Source organism: Chelmon rostratus, chromosome 10 (genome assembly GCF_017976325.1).
Source record: "Chelmon rostratus isolate fCheRos1 chromosome 10, fCheRos1.pri, whole genome shotgun sequence".
Lineage (NCBI taxonomy): Eukaryota > Metazoa > Chordata > Actinopteri > Chaetodontiformes > Chaetodontidae > Chelmon > Chelmon rostratus.
Genome location: NC_055667.1, coordinates 201955 through 220367, shown reverse-complemented (window position 1 = coordinate 220367; position 18413 = coordinate 201955). Strand labels below are relative to the sequence as shown.

The following is an 18413-nucleotide window of genomic DNA, read 5'->3' as shown; positions in this document are numbered from 1 at the left end:
TATGATTGCAATTAATGATCACAAATGTTTAAATAATGACAGTGGGTCTCGTTGAATGTGATACTAAGAATGTGTAGTGGGAGGTGGAATAAATATTGGTTTCCATTTGTGGTAACTGCTGGCTGAGATACGGGATGAGATTAAATAGATCCTGGAATTTAGCCTGGTCTGGAGCAGGCTAGCTCCACAGAATATATCTCCATGGTAACTTATGTCAAAACATATCCCACTTCCCCCTATCCTGCTTTTGTGCAACCAGATCAAGATTAGGTTGATCTTGGATAACCAACATATCCCGGCTTAATCCCTTATCCTGGTTTTGTGCAACAGGCCCCTGTATGATAGCCTCAGATTATAACACCTGTTGCTTTTGTTGTAATTGTATTTTTTATGCTAAATCATAATGCCTGAAAGTCAGCATTTCCCAATCCAGCTTGCAAGTCATCCAGTTGCACTGCTCTCTCAGCCTGGGAGGTGTGTTAGGATATTAATATCAAATGATATACAAAGCAGTGTTGAGTAATCTATCTATAGTCACACTGTGTTTACTAGTGATTAAAAAAAAAAAACAAAGACCCCCCATGCAGAGTAAAGCTGATGATGTAAGGATGATGAGGAGGTCATTAGTTTTGCAGGTCATCATTCATCACCACTTTCATTTTCTAATTTGCGCAGTTGTCTCCACCTTTTGCCCCCAAACTCTTTGCCAAAACATTCAGAAAATCTGAGGTCATTAATAATTTGAGGGGCCATTCTTCACAATGGTCAGAAGTGCAGGCCACTTAAATTCAGCATGACTATAAGGGGGTATGGTCAGAGAACAATTTATAACAATATCAAGGGTTGTGAATGTGAGGCAGTAATTTAGAGTCTACCAGAAACTAGTCAACATGGGTTTGAATATTTTGCTTGTACATGTGAGTGGCAACCACGGTTATAGATTTTTAATTTCAGGATGTTTCAATAACGTAGCAACCTAGAACACTGCATTCCCAAATTGCAGGTTTACCTGTGGTCCTCGAAGTCTCCAAAAGCAGAATGGGAGTCAGAGCCTTCAGTTATCAAGCTACTCTCCTGTGGAACCATCCAGGGGGTAGACACCCTCTTTACATTTAAAAGTTAGATTAACAGTGGCGAGGGAAAACTTCCTTTTAGCAGGCAGAAACCTAAAGCAGAACCAGGCTCTGGCTGGGCGGCCATCTGCTTCAACCACTTGGGTGAGCGAGAGAGACGGAGAGAGAGAGAACCCTGAACCTATGAACCCTAATCCTAATGTAACATCCTTCGTCATCTATGTTCTCCTCCATCCATAACACGCATGAAAACAACTGTAAATCTGCATCTTATTGGTGTGGTCTTTGTTAGTCAAAGGATATTACTACATTGGCTCAGGAACACTTGTTTGTAAATGACTCCATTAAGTTTTTTATTTATATTTTATACACATTTGCAGCTATATGGTTTTCATAGTAATAACTCATTCGACGGATTATCATGAAATTGAATCCAGTGCAATCATCATCAGCACATTTTAATGTGTCCAATACGTTGATTGATGACCCAGTAACTGTAGAACTAATGACATTCCCATCAAGCTACGCTTTGTGTTTAATGCTAGCCAGTGCAAATGCTAGCCTGCTAACATTGAAAATACCAATCTTGTTAACATTATATCGAATACCAAACAGTGGCATGTTAGCATGCTGACCCTAACATTTAGCACCACTGTGTACTAAGTACAATCTCACACAGTCATGGAGTAGCTGCTTGCATGGTTTGTTTACAGAAGGTAAAAGGTACATTTATGCATCCACAGTTGGAATGCTAGTTGTAGTCCCTTATGCCATTCACAAATAAAAAATTATGGGAATTAATAATTGAAAAAGTCATAAAAATTAACTCGAATTATTAATTATAATTTATGGTGGAGTGCCAAGGATAAACTGAGGAGTCAAACAGCCTGAGGTCAGAAGCAGCTCTGTAGTCCGGTGGTTTGGCAGGGGACATTTCAGTCATTCCTGTGTTCCCAGGTTCCTATGTTCCCCAGATTTAATATGGTACATAATGGGGACATGTCAAAGGGCCGTATGTTCCCAGGGTTAGGGTTTTGACTCAAACACAATGAGAGGGTTAATGTGTTAACAGAAAACTGAACTGGGGAACAAAAAACCCTGGAAACAAAGGACCTTAGGAACATAGATAGCCATCAATACTTCATTATCACTTGCCAGACAGCAGAAACATCAACAAGCTGTGGCTAGGGTGAATATTGTTGTTTAGTACTCATTGGGCTTTGCGCAGGCACTTCACCTTGCCAGTATCACTGACGCTCAGTAGATGCATACCAGTGATGTTCTGGGTAGTTTTAATCACCTGCTGCGGAGCTCTCCTGTCCTAGGCCGTGATATTGTCTATTGTTCCTTATAATGTTTATTGTTACATACTAGACCTTATAAACTGCTCTGATTACTGTTCCATTACTGTTATAGAGAAGAACCAGTCAAAACATGGACAAGACACCGTGGCCTGAGGACATGAACATTCATTAGCATGGGCTCAGGAATGTAAACATAGAATAGTGAAATAAAATGGGGCTCAAAAACTAATCTAACAAGATTTTCAACAAGATTTCATGTCTTTGTTTAGCTCTACAATAAGCTGCCCTGCAGAAATGTTTACTGTGTTATTGATTAGGTCAATATTGTGATGTTCCCAGCAGGCTAACCCTAACCCTGTACATCTATGAGGTAAGGGCAACTCCTGTCTGTCTGATGTTGGTGGTATGGTCAACAGCCTCACGTTAAGGTAAGGCTTCCACTGTGTGTAGTGGTTAGCCTTATCTCCACAATCTCCTCCATTATTCTGTGGTGAAGATTTGTTATCATCAGATTAGTTAGGCTATGTGGAAAATCCCTTCCTGTGTCATGCACTGTAACTGTACTATGTCCTGGAGTTGTCTGGAATGTAATGGTGGTACTTCACTCTGAACACATAATACAGTCATTATAGCTGTAGCTATATTCCACACTCATTAGTAATAAAGGTGATGGATGCTCATCTGCATGATATGATAACACACACTGAGGTTACTTGCTACAGATAAACTATTCACTGAGCTTTAGAAAGCAGGCAGAACAAATAGATAAGATGTAAATTTAAAACATGTTAAGGCAGCAGGTAGATAGTATAACAGTGGTCTGTGGTACAATAGTCATCATCCAACTTGTCACAGCATCATGAGATTAAAAGTAGTTTCATTCATATACGTCTCTAGGTCAATAACAGTAGACATCATTAAAAATCATTTTAAAATCTAAATCAAAAATTGGATTTGAAGTATTTTCTTCTGTGAAATAAGAACAGCATATAGCATTTTCACAATTAATTTTGTGAAGTTTTTCAATGATATCTGCCCATCAGGAAACTCTTAAAGACAAGGTGACAGAACCCCAAACCTGTATGACAACAAGCATAATTTATACGCTGGGAGTGCTGTGGAGGATGAAGCTACTCATCATGGTGGTCAAAAATATCAAAGATGTTTTGAACAGAGCCCTGGGTCCTGTTTAGGCAAGACAATAAATTTCATTTTCCAACATATTTTCCATTCACTCAGAAAAAAGTATAAAAAGTCTTTAAAAAAATACCGCGAACTTCTTACTCAAGCTTTGTATTGTAAATAGCAGCTTTTGAGACTATGCATAAAATACCAACAATTCCATCATGTACTTTCTTCACCTAAAAATGTTTTCATTCAGAGACTGCTTCATTGTTGAATGGCACTGGAGGTTGATCGAGCAGCTCAAACATATCATCTATGACCTGCCACAGACAGTTGTCCAAAGGAAAGTCATTGTCTACCAGATTGACCAGGAAGTAGTTGTCGTGGATGTATTTGATAATCATCCGTGAAGGGGACTCGTCTTCATAGAGTTTGGCCCACTGCTCGATCCACAAGGCAAAGGCTTCATCCTGACGAAAACATGGGGGCAGGTTTGGTGTGAGGAACATGTAGTAAGCAAACACATGTGCTTCTTTGTTACTTGAGTTTTTTTTTTTTATTTATCACATCAACATGTCCCTGTTATCTCTCAGGGCACCAACCTTTTCATAATACAGACAAAATACACAAAGGTTATTTGTTAGTGTGAGTAGGGAGCCTGACCCGACCAGATTGACACAGATTTGGTACTTGTGTTAGGACTAGAAGTAAAAGCATTTCTCAACTTTCTTAACCTTGGAAATCCCTCCCATTTGTGCTTACCCACTGACTGAGTTTTTAACATGTACAGTCATCACATTGCAAATTTGATTGTATTAACTGTTTATTGCCTCATCAGTCTCTCTTTATATTCTTTATTTGATATTTCTGCTCACTTATCTTATTGTTCAGTCTCTTTACTTTGCCTTTTTGTATTTGTTGAGCTGTTTGTCCTTTTTTCCTAAGAAAGTGAATTGAGTGCACTGTTTAAACCGGAGTCAAATTCCTTGTATGTGCGCACATACTTAGTCAACAAAGCTGATTCAGATTCTGATGTGCTACTTCAAAGGTGAGGGGATGGTGTTCAGACAGTAATGTTTTCAAACACTTGACAACAATGAGTTTTGACTCAAACTTTACTGCAAAACTTTTTTGCAACAACCAACACTGCACCAAGTAATAAATCAAACTTTTATTGCTCTATCTGGCACAGTGAATGACTCAAAGACTAAAACTTGGATGGTATCTGCTTAATGGTACATATAAAATATTCACTTAATTACTACAGGTCAAATTTAAAGATCTTTTTTTTTTCCTAATTCAAATGAAAGAGGAAATATAATATTGAGAGATGTGTTCATTGATTAATGTAATATAATATGGCATTATGGTGTACTTGCCACCATTGGAGAAATACTTTATTTTTCCTACGTGTATGTCAAGTTACCTGACATTTTATTTAGTATAAACATTTCTTTTAAAGAACACCGCTGTTTTTTTTACAGAGATGTCTTATTAATACCACATATGTCAGATTTGTGTTATTGGTAAATATAAGAGTCAAGCTATGAATTAAGTTTTCCATCATAACGTTGCAGAAACAAATTCATATTTACCGATGCCTGCCATTCTAATCCAATGCATTGTAACATTCAACAAGAGATGAGTAAAATGGGTGAATTGCTTCATCACTATTCTGTTTCAGTCTCACAGTGCAAAAGTCATTTTATATCATCAACATCTTACCTTCCAATACATAAAGCTGACCGGGTCTGCTACAGTAGGCTGAACAATCTCCCTGCCAGGAAAGATCCCCCATGTCACAGCGTTAGGCTGCATGTCGGGGGCGTTTGTCAGGTTACGGCCCTGCACACAATATTCATTATACATATTGATATATATATATATATATATATACTCACACACAAACACAGAATGACACAGAAGAGCTTTCTGTTCAAACTTACGTGCACATTAACAATGTGGTAGTTTACACGGGGCTCATACTTCTTTAGTACTTTGAGGAGAGCAGTCACATTTTCACTGGAGGTGAAGAACTCCAGATAGGCCTGTTGGATTTAAAACAGGAGGATTATGACAAAATACCAGACAAAAACAACCCACTCCCAAACCACTCCAACCAAAGGCACAAACAAGACGAAAAAGTGTTCCTACTTTCTGAAAGACATAGCCTCCTGCAGGTCCCCAGCCTACGATAGGGTCTGTGGAGGGTTTGCCGTTGATGTTGGGCTGGGAGTTGATGGTGAGGACTCCTCGTCTGTTGACTTTTTCCAGCTCGTCTTTCAACAGGTTGGTCTCTGGGGCCAGAGGCTCATCATTCCATGGCAAACACATCACCTAGCAGAAGGGAGAACCTTCACCTGTGATCAACATGGTATATGGTCTTATATTTGATTAGAGTTATTAGCTACACAACTGGGATAGCTGTTTGTTTAAAAGGATTGATTTCACATTTTGGGAAGCACACTCTTTCTTCCTGAGAGTGAGATGTTCATATGGGTATCAGTCTCATGTCTGTGCGTCAGTCTCAGGATGTGGTTAAACCTGGTACACCCACCAGCACTTTCCAAAAAATAATGAACTATTCCTGTAAGACTGATCACTGAACTGAAATGTTTCGAACAATGTAAAGTTTAATCTCCTGAACCAAACATAGCGCTGATCACAGTATCACTTCTTTACTCATGCTGCCTTTATTTTAAGGTAAGAGCACATTAGGCAAGGTAAATGTATCTGAGATTAGGAAATTATACTGTGTTACAAGAACCAAATTATTTGGATGAGAATTGACAGGGCCTTAGCTGTCTAATATGATCACATTATGTCTGGATTAGTAAAACAATGTTTGAAGAACAGTCCCAGTTGGAACACTTTTGTGACTTTGACTTTTGGTTCTGTGGGGTGAAAAGTCCTTTAGAAGTCACACCAGCGACAATGGAACACACAAGAAAAACACATGTCAGTAGTTTCATGTGAGGAATTATCGGTCATCACCATTGTAGAAACAATATTCATAGTTCCACCTTGCCTACCTTGTGTCCACTGCAGTTTTGTTGGCCTGTGATGTAGCAGGTGAAGACCTCATAGACGCTCTCTTCATTCATCAGCTCCTCACCCCACATCTGCAGTAGTGCATCTTTGGATGACTTGCTCTTTAAGTAGAACAAGTAGTAGTCGTTTAACTCACCAAAAGCTGGAGAAGAGGAGTTTCCCCTGAAGAAATCAATGGCAGGACACCATTTAATCTTTTCAATGTATACTTCATACCAATTCACAAATTTTTCTCTAATCCAAATTAACGATGTCAAACTGTTGATAATAATTTAACAATTATTCAGTAAATAAAATGCACTAATGAGGGAGCTGACAGTCAAGTTTTGTCATGTAAAATCTGTGCATGTGTAATTGAGCTGACCATCTGCCGTTGGGGAACTCATCCCAGTCCTGGGTTCTGTAGATGTAACTCTTGGGTCTGGATGCCCAGAAGATGGGTCGAACATCTTCTACCTTCCGTTTGGGATGGGCACTTACTGCCCAGGGAAGGGGCCGCCTGGTAAGGAAAACAAGCTCTGAAACGTTGCCTGCAATTGTAATTCAAAATCACAAGTCTGCTCATTATTTGATGACTGATCTGATAGTGCTATCGCTAAAATTAAGGATGTGATGTCATCAGCATTTAATTTGATGCCATGTCTCACTACAACAGTGCACTGCTGTGACTAGATTAGTCCCTCTTAAATTGTTCATCTGATTGATAGTGCTGCATTGCATATGACACTTGACTCTATTGCCCCCCTGAAAAAGAAGATAACAAAACAGAAGAGGTTAGCTCGTTGGTACACCCCCCAAACCCGCAAATTGAAGCAAATGTCACAACAACTTTAAAGGAAATGGCGTTCCACCTATCAGACAGACAGTGATAATTCCATCAATCATAATTCCATTGAATCATGTATTCCCTTAAGGCTCACTAGTAATGACTTCATGAGCTCCTTCAATGATAAAATTCTCACTATTAGAGACAGAATTCAGCAACTTCAGTGGGTACAGATTTATCTTCAAATACAGATACCATAGAAGTAGCAGTTAAACCTGTTGTATTTTTAGACAGCTTTTCTCCTGTCGAGCTTCACAAACTAATCTCAACATGATCAACCTCTGTGTACACTAAAGCAAGTCATGGAGTTCCACAGGGTTCTGCGCTTGGACCGATCCTATTCACTCTATATATGCTTCCTTTAGGCAACAACAGGAAACATTCCATAATTTTTCATGTTATGCAGATGATACCTAGCTATATTTATCAATGAACAGGACACTATTGACTTAGCGGGAACTGATGTTACAGAATATCAACAAGGCAGAGGGATGACTGACCTGGGGTCTTCTATCCACAGGCCTAGTTGTCGGAGCACCTCCATGGTGGCAACTTCTCGATTCAGTGTGTAGAAATGGAGGCCTGGTACCTTGCCACTGTCCAGCAGCACACGGCACATCTCCACCGCCTGTTGAATTCCGTAGTTACGGATAGCAGCATCATTGTCTTTGATGGGCTCGATGACTTTGGTGATCTCTTCTGGTATCTCGAGCTTCGACAGCTTGACAAGCTGCCGCAGAGACTGGTATCCCTGAGAGAAAAACTAGTTAAAGTTCAACTTTTGCCCAGTGGATGGTCTTTTTGTCTTGACTATATCAGATAACAGATACACATGTTGGCTGCAGACACAAATTAGGCTTCACTTTATCTTAAATCTATAGAGCTTTTCAAGAGCACCAGACAGTTCCGCCTACACAAAAGATTGGTTCTGGTTTGTGGGGTAAAACTTTCAGGTATCTTGTGGGAAGGCTGGGTGATATGGCAAAAAATATGATCCCATTTTTTTCATACTGATAAATAGATATTTACCACAACATATAATCTGATAATGCTGCCAGTTTAAAGAGTACGCAGATAATGACTGAATTCTGAAGAAACCACATAGTTCATTAGTTAAACTTTAAAATGTAATTTATTAACATAAAAAATAACAAAAGAATATATTGAATAACATCTAAATGTAAACATGTAATTTTGCAAACCTGCTTTATTTGCCTTAACAAAATGCAAGTTTGCTTGCCTTTTAACTTGTTAAAATAATAATGTGATTGCTGGGATGGTAACTTTTCATGCGATGGTAAAAATCTGTTGCGTGTCCCGTTTGGTGGGCACTAACTGACTGAAGATTGAAGATCTTAATCTGCATGTCATCTGTGTTGATTGTTACCATTTCTGTCAACTTCCCCAGATTGCTTTGATTGATTCATCAAACAATATTTGGTATTTGATTTGATTTATTTTTTTTGTAAAGTGGACATTTAAATTTCTTTTTCCCCAGCAGAAATGTATAATGAAAAAGTCAACAGATTTGAACCATTTATCTGTTGGTGTTACAGGCAGCATTGATAAAAATGTAGTTGATATGGGAGAGTGTTTGCATTATGGCAGTTGCAATTCGACCAATGGACAATGGAGTTTAGAGTTGAGATGAAACATCTCTACAAACCAATTATCTCCTGTTACCAGTGAGCCAGTGGTAGCGATAACTTCTGTTCTGCAGAATCCCAGGCATCTTTTGACAGTGGGAGTGAACATGTTGCAGTTTGTGTCATTAGAGATTTTAGAGAAGGTTTTCATTAGATTAAAGGTTTCTTCTTACGAATGTCAGAATGTAAGTAATCACAAAGAGACAATATCTAGTGAGCGGCAGATATTGTCTCTTTGTGACGAAAATGCCTTGTTGATGCCAGAGGTCAGAGGAGAATGGCCAGACTGGTTTGAGCTGATAGAAAGGCAACAGTAACTCAAATAACCACTCGTTACAACCAAGGCAGAAGAGCATCTCTGAACGCACAGCACGTCGAAAATGGGCAAATGGGCTACAGCAGCAGAAGACCACACCGCATGCCACTCCTGTAAGCTAAGAACAGGAAACTGAGGCTACAATTCGCACAGGCTCACCAAAATTGGACAATAGAAGATTGGAAAAATGTTGCCTGGCCTGATGAGTCTCGATTTCTGCTGCGACATTCAGATGGTAGGGTCAGAATTTGGCGTCAACAACATGAAAGCATGGATCAATCCTGCCTTGTATTAACGGTTCAGGCTGCTGGTGGTGGTGTAATGGTATGGGGGATATTTTCTTGGCACACTTTGGGCCCCTTAGTACCAATTGAGCATCGTTTCAATGCCACAGCCTACCTGAGTATTGTTGTTGACCATATCTATCCCTTTATGACCACAGTGTGCCCATCTTCTGATGGCTACTTCCAGCAGGATAACGCACCATGTCATAAAGCTTGAATCATCTCAGATTGGTTTCTTGAACATGACAATGAGTTCACTGCACTCAAATGGCCTCCACAGTCACCAGATATCAATCCAATAGAGCACCTTTGGGATGTGGCGGAACGGGAGATTCGCATCATGGATGTGCAGGCGACAAATCTGCAGCAACTGCATGATGCTATCATGTCAATATGGACCAAACTCTCTGAGGAATGTTTCCAGTACCTTGTTGAATCTATGCCACGAAGGATTAAGGCAGTTCAGAAGGCAAAAGGGGGTCCATCCTGGTACTAGCAAGGTGTACCGGTGAGTGTGTGTGTGTATATATATAATACATACATACATACACACACACACACACACACACACACACATATATATATATATATATGCCGCCACCTTATTGTGGTGGAGGGGTTTGAGTACTTAAATGATCCTAGGAGCTATGTTGTCCAGGGCTTATGGCCCCTGGTAGGGTCTCCCAAGGAAATCAGATCCTAGGTGATGGGTCAGACTAAGAGCGGTTCCACAGCCCCCAATTAATGACATAAAAACAGGCTCGCAGGCGAGTGCCTGGTGGCCGGGACTTCACCCACGGGGTCCGGCCAGGCACAGCCCGAAGGAGCGACATGGGCCCACCCCACAGTAGGCCCATCACCTGCAGGAGGGATCAGAAGGGGCCGATGTGGTGGGATTTGGGCGCCAGTCACCTTCTCATTCAATGTGTTTTCTTTATTTTCATGGCTATTTACATTGTAGATTCTCACTGAAGGCATCAAAAATATTGAAGGAGTTCCCAGAGGTGTTTAGCACTTGTTAGCCCCTTTGCCCCCACCTGCGGTCCAGCTCACCGCAAACCATCTCGATTGGGTTCAGGTCCGGTGACTGTGGAGGCTGCAGCACTCCATCACTCTCCTTCTTTGTCAAATAGCCCTTACACAGCCTGGAGGTGTGTTTGGGGTCACTGTCCTGTTGAAAAATAAATGATCGTCCAACTAAACGCAAACCGGATGGCATGGCATGTCACTGCAGGATGTTGTGGTAGCCATGCTGGTTCAGTGTGCCTTCAATTTTGAATAAATCCCCAACAGTGTCAACAGCAAAACACCCCCACACCCCCACACCATCACACCTCCTCCTCCATGCTTCACAGTGGGAACCAGGCATGTGGAATCACCTTTTCTGCATCTCACAAAGACGCAACGGTAGGAACCAAAGATCTCAATTTGGACTCATCAGACCAAAGCACAGATTTCCACTGGTCGAATGTCTATTGCTTGTGTTTCTTGGCCCAAACAAATCTCTTCTGCTTGTTGCCTCTCCTTAGCAATGGTTTCCTAGCAGCTACTTGACCATGAAGTCCTGATACCTCTTGAAGCTCATCAAGAGAATGTCAAGAGTGTGCAAAGCAGTGTGTGTGTGTTTGTGTGTTTGTGGGAAATTCAGAAGGGAGGCCGTCAGGTCTTCGTGATTTATTATTCAGCTGTGGGAGAAAGGCTTGGAGTAGAGTTCATCTGACGAGTGACAAGGCTAGAGTGTTTTTGTATTGCTTAGGCAATTTAGGTCTGTCCAGATTGTTAAGGAAGGACTGTATGTCTGATGAGTCAGGCTCAATGTTCAAAAAATATAAATATTGGAAAATATCTGAAAAATTGTTTGCTTTTTTTGTGGGTTTTTAGTGGTTTTGCCTCCTGAATTGTTTGTGGTTGAGATGTTGCTCTTATTTGTGTTGTCACAGTAGCAGCTGATTTCAAAATTATAGTACTTAAGTTGTTGAATCAGAAATTGAGTTTTATTTTGTTTGTAGTTTGTCATTTCATCTAGCAGGAATTTGAAATGTTGTTGGTCATTTTTTATTTGTTTCTTGAGATAGTTTGAGTACATGTGTGCAACATGCTTAATCTTCTGTTCCAAATGCTTTTCTAGTTCCTGTTCTATTTTTTCTCGTTAGTTGAAAATTATATTGTCTGGCTTCTAATTGCTACCTTACCTTTTACCCATAGTACTTACGCCAAAATTTCTGGGGAGTCATTCAATTCCATAACGGATGCCCACTCTCTGTGCATAAAGGCAGCAAAATAATAATCTTTAAGGAATGAGGTATTGAAACACCAGCGGGGAGAATGTGGATTCATCGTTAAGGTGAGGGACACTGGTGCAAGGCCACTGATAATGACTGGATATACAATGGTCTAAGAGACCTTGATTACAAGTATATTACTGATCAAATAGAAGTCAGAATTGGGAGAATGGCTGGTGTAGTGGTGCATTGTTTTAATAGTTCGGTAGAATTCCAGTTCAGTTACCAGCTGTGTTTAACCGATCGATTATGGGATCAAAGTCACCATGAATTATGATATTTGTTGGCTCTTGTAATGTAGAGAAAAATGTGTCAAAAAGAGATGGATTGTCGGGGGCGCTGTTGTGCACATGAGAGGGTAGACAGGCTTTGGTAAAGCTCCTCAGCAATGAATCTAGATTACAATGAAAATACACCTTCTTTAACTCGATAACCCTTGTGAACTGATCCTTATAACTCAAGCTTCTAACTGCTATCAAAAATGCCAAAAAAGTTTGCGCCACAGAAGAAATTGAGTGAGGAAGTCTCAGACGATGAGTCTCCGAACAGTGGTAAGCTAGCCGAGCCACAGGCTAATCATGTGCCGGAGATTGCAGCTGTTCTTGTTGCCGTACACGAAATGAGTAACAAAATGGACGATCGATTTAACTCTCTGGAGACTTCTCTACAAGCTACTCAGGCTACTTTGATGGAGCATGCCAACCGCACTACAGCGGTGGAAAATGTGAGCAGCGATCATGACGACCGGCTACTCAAATTGGAGCAACAGGCTACAAGGCTGGTGAGTGCTAACAAGGTCCTGCAAGAGAAAGTTATCGATCTTGAAGCAAGATCCATACGTCAGAATATTAAATTTGTTGGCCTGCCAGAAAACGCTGAAAATGGTCGGCCGATTGATTTTGTGGCAAACTTATCTCTACCCTTCTCGGAAAGGAACATTTTCCAAGGCCCATAAAAGTTAACCGTGCACACATGCTCCGTAGCCAGCAAGCTAATAACGCCAACCGACCCTTTGTTTTGACCGCCAGGATTCATGATGACCGTATCAAGGAACTAATCACGCAGCTAGCAAAGCAACAGGCCCCTTTGATGTACCAGGGCCAGCACATCCAGATTTTCCCGGACTTTCCTTCGGACATTATGAAGCAGCTTCTACTTTTTGTTTTATCACCCAGCCTTATATTGTGCACACAGGAAATCATGTGGTGCTAGCAGAAGATTTGGTTGTCGATATTTGAGTTTGATTTCCTGTTATTCATTAGCCAACATATATACTGTAGATAATACTGGACAATTCTATCAGCCTAAATGTATTAGTTGACCTCCCTTCTGGATCAAATCCTGGAAAGTCCAAGATAACATAGTAGAGGACAAGTAAAACAAAGTCAAACAGCAGGAGCAGAGTGAGTTCTTTAAAATCAGACTACTGGCAAAAATTTTCAACAATATTCACTGCATTCTCCAAGACAAAGAACCCTGTTCAGCCTTTCCTCAATCGATTTTTGTCACATGTAAAACTGCTCTGAAGGTCTTAATGGATGTGAATATCCTACTGATACCCTACTAAAATTAATTAGCAATTTTTTCTATAGATAGATACTTGATTAATCTCCAAAGATAAATTTACATTTCCAGCAGCTCAAAGGGTGGAAACACAAGGGCATGCAAAAAAGAACAACTTTCAAGTAAGGAGGCAAAAAAACACTACAGAATACAAACTAACAATATAAGAAAAAAATAGTGTAATAAAAATAAAGATACAGAACGAAGCTATACAAAATAGTCTGGCGGTTTTTATTTAGTATGTTCTTTCTATTACCCTTTAGTTTATTTTATTAGTGAAGTAGAGCCACTTGTCTTTAATCAAACATGGCTGTGTGTGGGTGTGTGTGTGTGTGTGTGTGTGTGAGTGTGAGACAGAGTGAGAAGTGAGAAAAGGCCAATACAAAATGAAGACTGGTTCCTATGGTTTCTTGAAGTTGTAGGACTAGTTTCGAGCATGAGCTCATCAGAAATCAACATGTGATATATTCACAATAAAAAGTGCAGAGCAGTATTTCTGTTCTTGGAAGCCACAGTGAGTTACCTGAATTGGGAAGATTCCAGGTAGGACGGGACATGTAATACCAATCGCTCTGCAGTCATCCAGAAACTTGAGGAAAGTCTCTGCCCTGAAGAACAGTTGGGTGATGACAAAGTCTGCTCCAGCATCCACCTTCTCCTTAAGGTGTCTGAGATCCTCCTCATAGCTCTCTGCCTCAGGATGGCCTGTGGGGTATCCTGGATACACATGCATATTCAAATCACTAACTCACACTTCAAAAGGAATTCCACTTAGTCCACTTACTACTGACATGGAGGCACAAAACATACCAGCGACACAGATGTCAAAGTAATCATCAAACTCTGATCGGATATGTTTAACGAGGTCGATGGCGTAGTTGAAGCCTCCCTCCTCTTCCTCCCAGTCTGCTCCCACTGGGTCTGTGGAGATAGCAGAATATCACATCAGATAGCAGCCATATGTCATGAGGATTTCTTAGTCTATACTGAAAGGCTTTGTTCAGACTGAAGGCAAATCAGATTTGTTTCTCAAATCAAATTATGTAAGACAGGGGCTTTGTTCAGACTGGCAGGCCAAATCTGTGCTTTGTTCGGTCAAGATTGTATCCAGGTTGATTTTAGAGTATCTAGACAAAAAACAAGTGAAATGCAATTTTTGCAAATTAGATCCAAGCCACATTTGAAGGTGGTTTGAAATGGGATTCCAATCAGATTTCTACAGATGCGTCTCAGTCTAGATGCTCTGGCCACTCAAATCAGATTTAAAGTGTTTTGCATCATTACTAAAACAGACAACAACAGTCTTCTGCACCACAACTTGACAGTGCAATGGCAAGAAGGGCGAGATGATGGATCTCCATTTCTTATGTTTCTGCATTGAAAAGCCATGTTGCCAGTGCATAGATACTGAAGCTAGATTCAATCCATGAAACACAAGCGGTATTATGCCTATTAAGACCAGTGTGAGAGAACAAATATCTGACATTGTCCAATAAAGTTGAAATTTTAATTTCAAATTTAAGCTTTATTTTCACAATAAGAAATTATATAAAATTATGACTGTCAAAATTTTCTTAATTCTAGCAAATCACTGTCATAATATTACAATTTTTCTGTTAAAACATTACAAGTCTAATTTGTGTCTGTCTAATCCAAAGCACATTTTGCAGATTCACCACATGACTGAACTATATAACTTCACTGTTTAACATGCAGATATCAGAAAAACATACATTATTCACAGATCAGGTACATGTCTTCCTCTTATGTGCTATGTGCTAGGAGCAGCAGCTGCTTAAGTAACAGACTGCTGCATCCACCCTGTAAGAAGGAACGCTACAGCAGGTCCTTCATACCAACAGCTGTCCAGCGTTGCCTAACTTTTTTTCTATACTCGGACTGTTTTTTTTTGCAGTGATGTATGATCTATCATACACCTAGTACCTTGAAATACTACTCTTTCCACCCTCACGAGTACTGCAAATATCAATACACAATAGTATTCTACTGTGAGATATACATATTTACTTCTGTGCAATATCATTAATGCTGTAGTCACTTTATCCATTCCATGTGCAATCTGTCTATAGTTTGTGAAATTCAACGGTATTCCTGGCAGTATATTTTTTTGGCAATTTTTCTACAGTTCTTGCAGCAATATTTATTTTTTATGTATATATAGTTTTTACATACTTTTTTCTGACATAAGCCCTGTGTATAATTGTACATATGTATAGTCTGCTTTTATTTTGTATCTTGTATTTCTCTATTTCTATTGCTATTTTTTTGCAACTGCCATTACCTGCTGCTGGTAACAACTGAATTTCTGGGGATTAATAAATCTTATCCTTATCTGATCTTCATTTCAATGCAGTTCTCTTACTCAATTCACAACCAGCCTTTAAACAAAAGGTTAAATACTCCACACACTGTACAAACAACTGGATAAATAATGGAGTGCACATTTACTTCTGTATTCATAAAATTTCTTACCACTCAGAATCACAAAAGGAATGCACTACATGGTACCATCACTCCTGTAATTGTGAATGTAAACAAATGCCACTACTCTTACCTCCCCTAAGTGCCATGATGTTCTTGAGACCCAGATGCTTTGCTTTACCCAGGTAACCAGTAATCGTCCCTTTGGTTTGGTTGCAGCAGGTCAGGTGGAGAATACTCTCCAGGCCACAATAGTTGACCGCTGTGCTGGCAATCATCATGGATGAGGTTTCCTTGTCCGATCCCGGGTCTCCTGCTGGATGCCAGGTAATGTCGATGAACAAGGGCCCTCCAGAGCCCATACGGTCAAATCTGAAGAAAAACGACATTCAAAATTGTTTGATTGTTTGGTGACAATGTATAGTGCTTAGTTGCTAGAGATGAACCCTGACACTGATCTTTCACTCTCTTATCTAGAATGCCAGCTTATCAAAATGGGTCACTGACATGTAAGCCTACTAAGTATTAGAAAAGCCATTGTTGAACTAGGCAGATGTGGAGTTAGACAAAGTTATTTTGGAAATAACAAATTATAACTTTTCACAAGTTATTTAACCATGTCCTTGTGGCCCACCTATGTAATGCATGGGCTTCATAGCACAATTTTAAGTACATTGTATTTCCCGTATTTTCCAGTGTGTTTTCACATGCCTTGAGATGAGGTTGACAGCCCCACTGGCTGTGCGGGGAGGAAAGAATTCCAGCGAGAACCAGCGGTCTCCAGACTCCATCCTCCTCCGCATCTTGTCTCTTAGCCTGTCCGACCGGTCTGCATCGAGCACCGGCGTGGAACACCGAGAGCTCTCTTTGGAGCTCTCCCCGCTGCTGTTGCTTGCCCCACTGGAGTCACTCTTGGATGACTGCCAGCTGCCGTCCCCTGGTTGAACCTGGTTCACCATGATGGCAGATTAAACTGAAAGAAAAGAAGACACAAACGTGTCCAACTCCTTTCAATGATTTTTACATTTTAGCTGTAGGCCTACTTTGACAGTACAGGCAAAAAGTCATATCACATACTGTTGCTTTTTTGACAATGCACCACTTCAGACACCATGAAAAAATGTTGAACAATCATCAGTACAAATTCATAGTACTACGAGATAAGAAAAGTCCAGGTTAAAGTTACATTTTTAAAGTTCTGCTTGCCGGTTTCTGTACATAATCCACCAGGATTATATAAAACACCCCAACACACACACACACACCAAAACCTACCCGACCCTCTACAGCAAGGATCAACGTAGCTATACCGTGAGTGATTTGTACTTGTACAAACACAGTGGCACGAGCGGCTCGTTTTCTATCCAGGTATCTCTCATATGCACGTACACGCAGCTGACAAGTTTGGTACTAACAAACGCCTATTTAGAGCCTGCTAGCATGTCAGCTAAGTGACTCACGAGCGAGGCTGGCCTATTGGTGATTAACATTACAATAAAACAGAAGTACTTCAACAATCTTAAAGACAGACCCAGGAACGTTCTCTTTACGCAGGCTAAATTAAGCAACCATTGCTTATCCCACCTCCACCAGCCGTTCGTATTTGTGTTATTAGACTGCGTCCCATCCAAATCGGCAGATACTGCGAGGAGACACACATGGAGAGTTCAAAGACCTCCAGTGCAGTACGCGTGGCTTACACTAGAAGGTGCTGCATTTACATCACAAGGGAAAACATGGCGTTTATACACAACCGATGAAAGCAACGGGTGGTTGACTCTTCGGTTCGTGAATCATTCTAAAATTAATTTGACATTATTTATTATCAACCCGACTCTGACTCTAAAATTCTAAGAAACGTTTTCAATAACGTTACTTAACTCGTACACACGATGCGTTTGATTTTTGTATTATTTGGTTATTAATTTTGCAAATTCATACATATTCTTGTCAAGAGAGACTGAGAGATCGCAATATATATTCAATACAATTAACAAATGTTTATTATTTGTGACAGTTATGATGAACAGTTGTTTCAAATACCGTCCAGGCATGTCCAAACTATTCCACAAAGGGCCATACGGCTGCAGGTTTTCGTTCCAACCGTAGCACACCAGGCCAACCAATCACCATCAAGGGATCACTTAGTTATCAGCTGAAGACAGATCAGCTGATTAAATGGGTCGATCCTGGCGAGCTCCTCCTTGGCTGGAACGAAAACCTGCAGCCACACGGCCCTTTGTGGAATAGTTTGGAAATGCAGCATGAAATATCCTTTATTTGTGGGAAACAGAATTGCGCAATGTTGCATGCACATTAATAAAATCGCACCCCTAGCCAATCAAGTGGCTTTCCTTGCAATATCACAAAAAAACTCATGGCGGAATATTTCACTCACTTCTTGCATGTGATTTAAAGCTCTTAGGGCGCCCGTAGTTCATAGCCCTGTGCGTAAATTACACGTAGTTTTGACATTTTGGAACAACTTCCTACCTTCGGCT

At 40.3% G+C, this 18413-nt stretch overlaps 1 protein-coding gene across 4 annotated transcripts; it reads right to left on the bottom strand.

Annotated features, from left to right (window-relative positions):
• Positions 1–1417: 1417 nt before the first annotated feature.
• On the bottom strand, positions 1418–18391 carry mthfr (methylenetetrahydrofolate reductase (NAD(P)H)). Of its 4 annotated transcripts, none has more exons than XM_041946357.1 (12): positions 18311–18391; positions 16624–16885; positions 16046–16284; positions 14281–14391; positions 13994–14187; positions 7880–8130; positions 6918–7052; positions 6535–6715; positions 5657–5839; positions 5449–5550; positions 5228–5347; positions 1418–3972 (listed from the first exon to the last, which is right to left on the bottom strand). In XM_041946357.1, exons 2-12 carry the CDS (start codon positions 16869–16871, stop codon positions 3751–3753), a joined length of 1986 nt encoding a protein of 661 aa, XP_041802291.1. In that variant the 5' UTR covers positions 16872–16885; positions 18311–18391; the 3' UTR covers positions 1418–3750. The 4 variants fall into 4 exon arrangements, with proteins under 4 accessions (XP_041802291.1, XP_041802290.1, XP_041802289.1 ...); XM_041946356.1 differs by lacking the exon at positions 18311–18391 and adding an exon at positions 17956–17997; XM_041946355.1 differs by lacking the exon at positions 18311–18391 and adding an exon at positions 17444–17641.
• Between the last annotated feature and the right edge of the window lie 22 nt (positions 18392–18413).